Below are 10,145 nucleotides of genomic sequence, written 5' to 3'. Positions count from 1 at the left end.
ACGGGCCTGACGTGCGAAGGCAGCTGCCTCGAACAGGTCGGGCAGGTATGGGGAAACGCTCAGGGCCCTGGCTCGGCGCGGGGCTCCTTCCCACCTGCGCGCCCGGATCAAACACCTCGGCAGCAGGCGCCGTGGGGAGCCGTGATGTAATCTCGGGAACCCAAAACAATCGGCTCTTTCATGGCAGGACGATAACAATCAAAACAGTATGTAAGGGCCTGCCATGCAAGAATACACATGCACATTATACACTGCGGGGAACCGAAAGCCGCAGTGAAAAGGGGCTTGTTAAGAATATGTAGCCTGCTTTCATAATCAGTCTGTAAAAGAATAGGCCCTTGAAAACAAGGGTTTAGGCTTATAGAAGGCTTTCTGTGCCTTGACCTTGCAAATATGCAGAGATGCCAACTTTTTTTTTTTTTTTTTGAAAGTGAACTTGGAGTCTCCCAGCGTGGTGCCATAGCAATTGGCAGGCAGGTCTGCGGGGTAGAGGGTCCAGCCGTGGGCATGTTCCCCCGAGGACACGGCTTGTTCTCGTCTCTCTGCAAGGAGCCGTTCCTCAGCGGAGTGCAGCCAGGCTGCCGTGATTTTACCTTTTCTTCCTTAAAAATACAGCCCTGTGCTCCGCTGCGGAAGGGGATCAGGCACGGGGCAAGCCCAGACCCTGCCTGTGCCATGGGAGCCGGCGGTGCTGGCTCCCTGGAGAGCTCAAGTGCGGATGGGACTTGTCGTAGGGCTTCCCCTCGTCCGTGGCACTTTCATTCCTGGGTGGTGAAGGAGGTTGTGGAAAAAGTCCCCGTGATCATCCTGGCTTTACGCATGGGGAAACTGAGGCAAAGGGCTGGGAAAGGTAAAATTTCCAAGGCATGTTGGCACCTTAATCCTTGATGCTTGCAAGGACACCCGGGTCCGTTGCGCCCAAGTCCCATCGCACTGCGCTGTTTTCCCYGAGCGGCAGCGAGCCGGCGGCAGAGCTGATCAGGGCGCGTGTGCGTCCCGAGACGTCGTTTCACTGCGCTGCTCCTTCTTGCTGCTGCTGTTTAGACCAGTGCACGTGTGCGTATTGGTGGTGAGCTGCGGGTCGTCTTCCCCGTCTGCMGCGCGTCTTTTGGATGGACACGTGCGACCTGTCGGGCAGGGTCTGCTCCTGGCGCCCGTGCTGTCGGTTTCTCCCCGCCTTCCTCGCGTGAGAGCCCCGGCGCGCAGCGCGCTGCGTTTGGGTTAGTGTCCCTCGCTTACGCTGGCTCCTCTCCTCGCCAGCGGCCCCTTGTGCCCCCCGAGAGCCCGCTCCCGAGGGTCGGGCTGCTCCGGCGCCTCTCTGAGCGCCTGGTTCGCAGCGCGTTTCTTTGCGGGAGGGAGAAGCCTTCCAGGAGTCCCCACGTGGTTCCGGGAGAAGGAGCCCGCTGTGTCCCTCGCGCACAGTGCAGCTTTCCTCGATCCTGTCGCTTTCCTACCAGCTGCGTTCCCGGCAGCTCGACGCGGGAGCTGGGGAGGCGGCGAGGCGTGCGCGGGTGGGCCGGCGGCGGAAGGGCAGAGGGCCGTGCCCCGGGATGGTTCTGGTCGCGGTTCGGGCGTCAGAGCTCAGTCTTCGCCCCAACGCGCAGCCGTCCCCGGAGACGCTGCCCCGGGCGAGCGGAGGTCCCCTCGGTGCCGCGAACCGAGGCGAAGCAAGCAGGAAGGCTTAGTGCTCCTGGCCTCCGCGTGGGCAAGCAGTTATTCCCACCCCGGTGGAATTAGTGTCCGTGGGCAATGCTCAGCGGGCTCTAACGTCCCAGGAGCGGCCGGGGGACGGAGCGGGGACGCTAGGAAGCGTTGAAGGGACGTGGGGTGGCCAGGGCAGATGATGGACAACCTGCTTCGGGTAAGCAGAAGAGCTGGAGGGACGCGGAGGGACCGGRGGCCAGGAGTGACGCGGGCACGTCCTCCAGCCGCAGCGGAGCCCGGCAGGTCCTTCCTCGCCCCGAGGATGCCGGAAGGCAGGACGCGGCGGACGCCCAAAGCGTGGCTTCGCCGGGCGCTGCGCGGTGGCTTGCGCGGGCTCCCGCTGCCCCCGGGCTTCCCCGGCGGCTGGAGCCCCCGGCGCGGGGTCAGCGCGCGGTGGCCTCGTCCCCGCGCCGCACAGACCCCTCCATTCACGCCGCCCGCTCCCACCCCATTAATTTGTTGTGGTCGGGGCGAGTAATAGCTGCTTTGTGAGAAGGAGGGAGAAAAAAAACACCCCGCACGCAGACAGCGGCTCCAGTGTTTTCTAAAAGGATGTTTTTCCCCCTCCGCGCTCCCTCGCTTTCCCTTGAATAATGTTTTTGATTGTAGCAGCCTGTCCCGGTTAGGGAAACCCGCGGCCGCTCCCCCCTTCCCTCCCCTCTTCTGTAAACCGTGGTGGAAGTTTAAACAACCCGGAGAGATTTTTCTCACCAGTCTTATTTTACTAATAGGAAACAAGTGTTTCAAGCAGCGAAGGGAGCTTYCAGCCGCTGGCAGCCCCCCCCGACTTTGCAGAGCGGCTTCGGGGTGCGGCCGGAGCCCCGGTGGTGGCGGAGCAGCCTCGGCCCCCCGGCACGAGCGRCTTTTAGCGTCCCAGGTGGGGGCCAGGCCCCTGCCAGCTCCCACGCCGTGGACGCCGGAGAACCCGCAAAACACTAAATGCTGCAACCGTGGCAGAAAGTTTCCGTTAGCTCTTGCGGAAGCGCCGGGCCAGGGGAGGCAGCTCTGCGGGAAGCTCGCGCGCTTTGCAGCAGCTTCCTTCCTGGAGCGAAGGACGCCCGCGTGCCAAATTCCCATTTCCCACCAAAAATCAGAGCCTGGCGTTGTGCACGCCGGCGGGCGCCCGGGGCTGCGGTGGGCCGCGGTGCCTCGCGGCAGGGGCGGTCCCGGAGCTGCGTAGGAGCCGGGGCAGTGCTCTTCGCCCCGCGGGGCCGTGAGCGTCAAACCCGGGGAAGCGGGCGCGTCGCCCCGGGGAGCGAAAGGACCGTTTCCGAAACACGGGCGGGTGCCGGTCCGGGCGCAGAGATCGGCGTGGGTGGGGGCGAGCTGCCGTTCCGGGCCAGCGCGAGGGCGCAGGGTGCTGGGAAGCAGCAAGCAGCTGCAATGCAGACCTGAGCGCCGAAGGAGATGAAGAGGGAGGAGGAATCTCCCCTGCGTGCCCTTGAACGCCCCTCCAAACCGTTCCTGTCCCTTCCTGAGGTTTAAGCTCCGACGGAGCCGTGCTTGCTGCCGCGGGGGACGGTGCTTTAAGCGGAGCCGGGTGAGAGAAAGAGAGCAAAAGCCCGTGGCTAAACCGTGCTGATGACGCCGTGGCTGTGAGCCTCACCCAGGAGGGGAGAAGTCCGCACCGGTGTGGGTAAGGGCCGGGCAGGGCAGGGGGCCACACGGGYGAGGGACCAACATCCTCGCTGCGCCCGGGGCTTCGCTGGCAAAACCTCTCGCGGAGGAGGAACCTGCTCCGCTTCGAGGGCCGTCGAGCATGCCGGCGGGTCTGGTTTGCATCCGTCTTTCCTTTCTCTGGAGTGAAAGGACAAGTTTGGCGACAGCCGGGCTGYGCGAACTCCCCCGTTCCCGTCCGCCGCGGGTGCTGCGGTGCGCTCGTCTGAAGAAGGATTTCTCCGCGCGGCTTCCCCTCCCGCAGCGAAGCACTGAGCGCTTTCCCCAGCGCGTGGGTCTCCCCCGCCGCCCCGGCAGCACCCGCGTGGGCCCAGCACCCCACCGCAGCAGCCGGGCCGGGAGCCCGCCACGTCCCCCCSGGCCGGGCTCCCGGGATGCTGAAACGCCTGGGAAACCTGGGGTTTAAAATGCCGCACGGGGCCTCCCCAGACAAGTCTCTTCTCTTTCCATCCGTTTCTCCGTTGCTCCCAGGGCTGGTGCTAGAGCTGATTAAATGAGGAAAAGCTCTTTGAAGGCGAAGCTTGCTTTGTACACRTTAAATATTAGCTCAATTAGTCCCCAGGGCTAGCTGCGTTTATGTTAAAAAGACATATCTTTAATAACGTCTTTCTTTTCCCAGCTCCCCATCCTTGCCTATCCTTTYCACCTAATATGTTTATATGCATATAAATGTATATGTCTGTTTTCATTTGGGTAGGAACTTAGCGATCGGAATTGGGATCCAGAATTTCCCGGAAGGGCTTGCCGTGAGCCTGCCTCTGCGCGGCGCTGGACTCTCGACGTGGCGAGCGTTCTGGTAGGCAGAGCTCCCCTTCGCCGCGGCCCCGTGCAGRGGCAGCGAGCGCTGCCCGGGCCCCCCCCGGCAGTCACATCACCTCCCCCTGCCTCGCGCCCGCTCCCCCGTGAAGGTGGGCGACAGCCCTTGGCCACGGGGTTGAAGCTCCAAAAGAAGAGCGGTGGCGAGGAGGCAGAGCTGTACCGGGGGGTGCTGCTGCCTCTGCCGGGAGCCGGCTCCGGCCCGGAGAGCCGCCGGCTCCGCGGCTCCGAGCCTGCCCGGGCTGGGGGGAAGCCTCCGACGCAGCCCGGAGCACGTTAGCGATCCGTGCGGTTCACCCCAGCCCTGTTTTGTTGGCTGTTTAGCACCTGTGGTTAGCTCCCAGATCCTGCACTGAAAAGGGTTTTTTTTATTATTTTGTTTTATTTTTTCTCTCTGGGCTTGATTTCAAACCCACTTTTTTTTTTCTGCTTTTCCCTGAGTTGAAAGAGCCAAGGGCACGAACTCTGCGAGCGCGAGGCCGCGTTCCTGCCCGTGCACGTGTGCTCAGCCCAGTGATGGATGGGAGGCCGGGGGGGGGGGACAGCTTCAAACTTCTCCCTCCAAAGTTCTGTTTTCTTTTCCTCCCACCCACCACCTCCAGCTCCCTCAGCACAGCCGCTGCTCTGACTTGCACTGGCGTTGCTGCTGCCGGGAAGGCAGTTCCCATGGTCTGGAGAGCTGTGCTCATTAAAACGGACCCAGGAGGAAAGAAAGCATGAGGGAAAAGCAGAATTTCATTCTGTCACTCATCCAGTCAAGGCTGGGACCAGATGTCTATTTTGGCCTGAGCTGTTCTGGTTGGAAATATGTCCTCCTGGATCCATCCCTGCCTGCAAGCTGGAGTTCCCCAGTTCCTGCAGAGCTRTTGGGGAAAAGATCAGCTCTTAATTCCCCTCCTGGCAAACTCAGCTAGGTTAGGTCAGATCACCCTCACCGCCTGCTTAGAATAACAGTGCCGCAGTGCRCAACCTCTTTCTCTCCCCTTACGGGTTAGCCCGTGGGTAACCCATGGGGGTTTGCGACGTTTGCACCCAGGGCTGCAATGAAGGACAAGGCGCCAGGGCCAAGCGGAGCCTGCAGCCGGGTCCCTGGAGGGCCCAGCCCCAGCAGGGAGGGTGGTTTCCCCATCCCGGGGAGGGAGRAGGAGGCGGCCGTGCCAGTTCCCAGCCGGAAGCCCACACGAACCGTGGGAGGGCTTTGCTGCCCCTCTTGCAAGGTTCCCAACGGCTTTTAGTCTTGTGTTTTTTGCAGGTATGGGCAGCTGAGCGGCATGGTGGAGCCTTTAGCTGGCATCTTTGGTGCCTTTGCTGTGGTGGTGGCAGAGCCTCTTCTCCCCTATGCCTTGGGCTTTGCTGCTGGAGCGATGGTCTATGTGGTCATGGATGATATCATCCCTGAGGCACAAACCAGGTGAGAACTCCTCGGTGACCAGCACTAAATACCGTTAAACACATGGGGAAATGCAGAGAGGACTTTGGAAGAGCCCTTACCTTGCCCGRATGAGACAAAAGCAGTGCATTTTTCATGTAAAAGAACACCGCGGTTCCGAGGAGCTCACGGCGTCCCCTTTTCTCCTTGCAGTGGCAATGGGAAGCTGGCTTCCTGGACCTCAATATTAGGATTCGTGGTGATGATGTCCCTGGACGTCGGCCTTGGCTAATGGCAGGTCACCACTCCCAGCAGAAGACTTCAGAGCAATTTGCGTGGCGGCACTTGGAACTGGACATACTTTATCCTCTAGACTTTTTTGTATATACTTTTTGATCTGGTTTGGTGTTGATTACCTATAATTTTATATATCTTTCCCCATAACATAATGTTAATGGTTTTCAAAGCACAAATATGGGTGGCTCCTTGCAGGTCCTGGTTTCCTTTTGCCACCAGATTTTCTTTTTTTTTTTTTTTTTTTTAACTGGTTTTTACTTAAGATGCATTGACGGGGCTGCAGGTTACAGTTTACTTTTCCTTCAGCTCTGGGGTTGTTTCTCTAAACCAGGTCWCTCTTGGTTTTGGTCATCTTTGTTCTGTAGAAGATTAGAAATTCACTGTCAAGTGTTTACACTACTCTGCGGTTAAGTACCAAGGCATTTGAATGGAGTAAACTCCTTCAAGAGGCTCCATTTCCACACTTGGTTTTGAAGGCAGGTGGAAGGATTATTCCTAACGTAACATAGACAGCACTTTGTGACAGGTCTAATACATCCACTGGTCCTGGGGAATTTTTTAGGGTACTAGCGATTTTGATGGTTGCAAATAGTCCAAACAAATAAAAAATGCATTTTCTTGGTATCTCTGCAAGAGGGAAACATCTTGTTTTTCTGAAACGTATCTCCCAGGTGGGGCTTTGTTGCAATGCAGTGTGGCTTGTCCAATACCCAGAGGTCTTCTCCTTTAAAGAAGACAGGGAGAACATGTGCGTTTTGTAGCATGCGCTCTGTTAAAAGGCAAGATGTGGTTATCCACGTTGCTGGTAATGTGCTGYGTGACTGTCATACGGCAGGATTCGTGTCCACGTGGGCCAGTGACTGTGTTTCTGGTGTTACTGAGCCACAGCTATTTTATGGCTGCTATTTTGAATAGTTAATAACTCTCTGCTTTACCGAAGATCTCCAGGAAGCGTAAACGCGGGCTTTTCCCAGCGGCTGCCCCATCAGCACCTTGTCTCTGCAATGGCCATTGAGGAGCTCGGGGCTGAATCAGGCTCGACGGAGAACCCGAGGGGGAGAGCAGCTCTCCTTTCCCTTAGCAGGATCAGGGTGAAATACTTTATCAAGATGAAATAATTATCCAGCCCAAAGAGCCAGAAACATGCACCACATGTATCTGCCTCTTCACCCCTCTCCTCCTCAAGCGTCTTTGGCCGTTGCTGGGCTCGCTGCGGGTCGGGAGCCGGCGCCGCTCAGCTCCCGGGCGCCCGGTGCTGGCCCTGGGGCCACCGCCGTCACCCTCCAGGGAAGGGCACGCCGCGGGAGCTGGCGCGAAACGCGCCTCCCTGCGCGGGCGGGACTGCGGCGGGCGGGTTCCAAACCCAAAAAACGGCGGGCCGTTGCAAACCCAAAAAACGTTGCAAACGGGGATTGCTGCAGGTGCTGCTAGGGAGGCGGCGGGAAGGCAGCCCGGGGAGCCGGCGGGGCTGAGCCATGGCGTTCGCTTCGGTTCGCTTTTCGGTTGGATTTCGTTTGTGTTTCATCTGTATGTCAACCTGGATGATACAAAACTACTGTTTGCYGATGGATTTGACCTTTTAACTGTGATTGGTTTCAATAAATGGGAAATTCAGAGTTTGTACTGCTTTGTTTTAATACAGTGAATCCATGCCCTTTCTTCTCCTCTCTCCATTCTGCTGCCTTTCTTTTTTTCCAGCTTAACTGCTTTTGCCTTGCCATAGGTCCTGCCTCCCACCTGGAAGGGTAGTCTGTTAAAAAACAAAACAAAACAAAACAAGTCACATCCAACTCCTAGTAAATGCCTTATGACTCAGAAAAAACCACCGCAGCAAATCCCTCAGAAAAACGGCATCCTACGGCTTTGCCTGCACTGACTTGAGGGTGCGCGTGCATCGGCCGTGCACCCGCACACGGACGCGTGCGCGCGCACGTGTAGGTGCTGCCTCTGCTTCGCCTGGAGCCAGCCCCGATGGAGGCTGCTGCGTCCCGCCGCGTCGGCCTCGGCTCGGCGCTGGGCGGAAGCGCGGGGATGAAGGTCGCGGCGATGTGCRGCGCGGAGCGTTGCGGCCCCCGAAGTCGGGCACGGAAACGGGAGGGCAACGGGAGGTCTTCCAGCAGCGTGGATGAGCTCGGGGCATCCGAGCCCGCCCTTCCGCGGGAAGCGTGGGGCTGCGGAGGTGGACSTGCCCCGGCCCAGCACCTTCCCCCGCGCGACCCTCGGCAAAGCCGCGAGCGAGAGCCCCCGTCGCCGGTCAGCTAATTCGCTGCYGCACCGAGTGCTCGTAAGGCTTTTTGCTCTCCGTTTTCAATCAAAAGCCTTCACATGAAGCTTGAGAGCCTTGGGGATGTCCACAGGTCTGGATTTCGAGCAGACTGTTTTGTAAGTAATGTTTTCTCATTTGATTTCTGGCATGTGGTGTAAGTTGGTACAAAAAACACATTATGCATTTAAAGGCAACCTTGTAATCAGATTGCTGGAGATAATATCACATAATGCATTTAATCCTGCTTAGATGTAGCCAGCTGAGATAATTATGTACATTGGACCCGTAGGAAGTGAGTGGGGAGGGCAGGAGGGTGATGCAGAAAACACATGTGAAAATCCTTCTTTTCTGTTTGTACCCTGGGGTGAGTGGAATTAGATATCTATTTCTCGCTATGATTGAAAAGCTGGCTGAGGGCCAGGCCCAAAATTACACGGGGAAACAATAGCTGTCAATTAAAAGGTGCAGCTCTGAGCAGATGCAATATAAACACACAGCCGAGCTACGCAAAGCGGAGAAGCGCTCGACTTGTCGCTTGGGGCTGCAGCCGGGAGAAACCGGCTCTGGGGCAGATTGAGCCGGAGTGAAAAGAGGGGAAAATCGCCCTGTGCTCGGAGCCGGAGGCGGCAGCCCTGCCGGGGCGGCGGGCTCGAGGCCGGCCCGGGAGCTGGGCGCAGCCGCGTGGCCCTCGCCGGCGCCGGAGGAGCTCGCGGCCCCGGCTGCGCAGGGGTGCCGACGCTCCTGTGCCAAGGCTGAGCGCGCACACGGGGCTTGGGGGGCAGATCTGGAAGCCGCTTACCGAGGTTTTTATTTCATCTCATCGGCTTTTCCAGGCTGCCTCCAGGCACGCGCTCGCCGTCGGCTGGCCTCGGGCCGGGGACCGGAGCGAAGCCGGCGCTGTCCGCCGAGGGCTGCGCCCGACTTCCCTCGCCCCRTTGCCGGAGTATCGAACCTTCGTAATACGCTAAATCGAAGGGTTTTTTTTCTTTCCGTGGGTCCTGCGGGGGGACGCACAGGGCGAGCTCTTCCGCGGGATGCAGCCGACCGGCGGCGGTGGCTGTTGGCCGTTTCCCGGCTCTAGCAACAGGGGTTTGGGGTTTTCTGCCTGAAGACAGAGATGACCGGTAAGAGAATTAGTGGTAAGAAAAGTCAATATTAAGTTGTAGTATCAACAGTGGTGATTTCTCCCCCACTACTGCGTTTTATACAACAACATTCRTTTGTTGGGTTTCATCTTAGAACAGTAATAACTTTTTTTGCATTTGCTGGAGAAAAACTTAACGTGTGACTCCTCTAYATCCAAAAACCTCAAAACCCCCAAAGTAAAGAAAAAGCTCTTTTCTAAATGGTGTGCGATGTGCTCTTGCCCTTGGGTTTAAAAATAACCCCAAACCTCACGTGGGTTTGTGGCCTGCTCCTTGCTTCCTTTATATAYGCTTTGGGGTTTTCCGGAGCGCTAACGAAGGAGAGCGGCCTGGCTGCTCGGAGCAGGGCTTGGGAGGGCCGAGCTCGCCGGAGCGGCGCAGGCGCCGTGCAAGGGTGCGGGTTTGCCCGCGGGTTAGGCCGCTGCACAGGGGGTTATTTGGGGCACGTGCGCGGAAGGCAAAGGCGCCGTTGCACGTGCGCAGGGATGCGCCCGGGCCCATCCGCCCTGGGACAGCGGGGGCGATTCGGGCTCTGGTGGCAATTTGTCCCGCGCCGGCCCATTGCTCTCGCTTGAATTCGGTCTCGTTGAGCCTTCCCTCGATCCAAGGGCAGGATGAGGCCTGATACAGGGTCGACTCTCTCCCCCGAGCCGGTAGCATCTCCTCTCTTCCGCRGGCGACGCTAGCAACGTCCGAGGCAGGTTTTTCCTGTTTTTTTTCCTSTAGGATCTGCGTGCCTCGAGCGCCGTGGTGCAAGGAGGAAGCGTCACCCCTGGGCTCCCGGGAAATCCACTCCCGGGAAATCCGCCCGCCTCGATCCGATGCCCGCGCTGCTCCCGCGGGGCGCCGCGGTGGCACGCGGCGAGCTCGG

General features: G+C 58.8%; 1 protein-coding gene across 3 annotated transcripts in view; it reads left to right on the top strand.

The window, feature by feature from the left end:
* Positions 1-7,473, top strand: part of SLC39A11 (solute carrier family 39 member 11) — a 97,420-nt gene extending 89,947 nt beyond the window's left edge. For all 3 annotated transcript variants that reach the window (XM_085304752.1, XM_085304749.1, XM_085304748.1), the window contains 3 exons: positions 4,079-4,177; positions 5,450-5,608; positions 5,780-7,473. In XM_085304752.1, the coding sequence (XP_085160878.1) occupies positions 4,079-4,177; positions 5,450-5,608; positions 5,780-5,858 (337 nt within the window). In that variant the 3' untranslated portion in view covers positions 5,859-7,473. The remainder of the gene's footprint in view (positions 1-4,078; positions 4,178-5,449; positions 5,609-5,779) is intronic.
* The last annotated feature ends 2,672 nt before the right edge of the window (positions 7,474-10,145 follow it).

The sequence above is a fragment of the Rhea americana genome, unplaced genomic scaffold, assembly GCF_003343005.1.
Source record: "Rhea americana isolate MKP2758 unplaced genomic scaffold, rheAme1 scaffold_21, whole genome shotgun sequence".
In the NCBI taxonomy this organism is placed as follows: domain Eukaryota; kingdom Metazoa; phylum Chordata; class Aves; order Rheiformes; family Rheidae; genus Rhea; species Rhea americana.
Note: the sequence above shows the minus strand (reverse complement) of the source record. Positions and strands in the feature narration are given on the sequence as shown.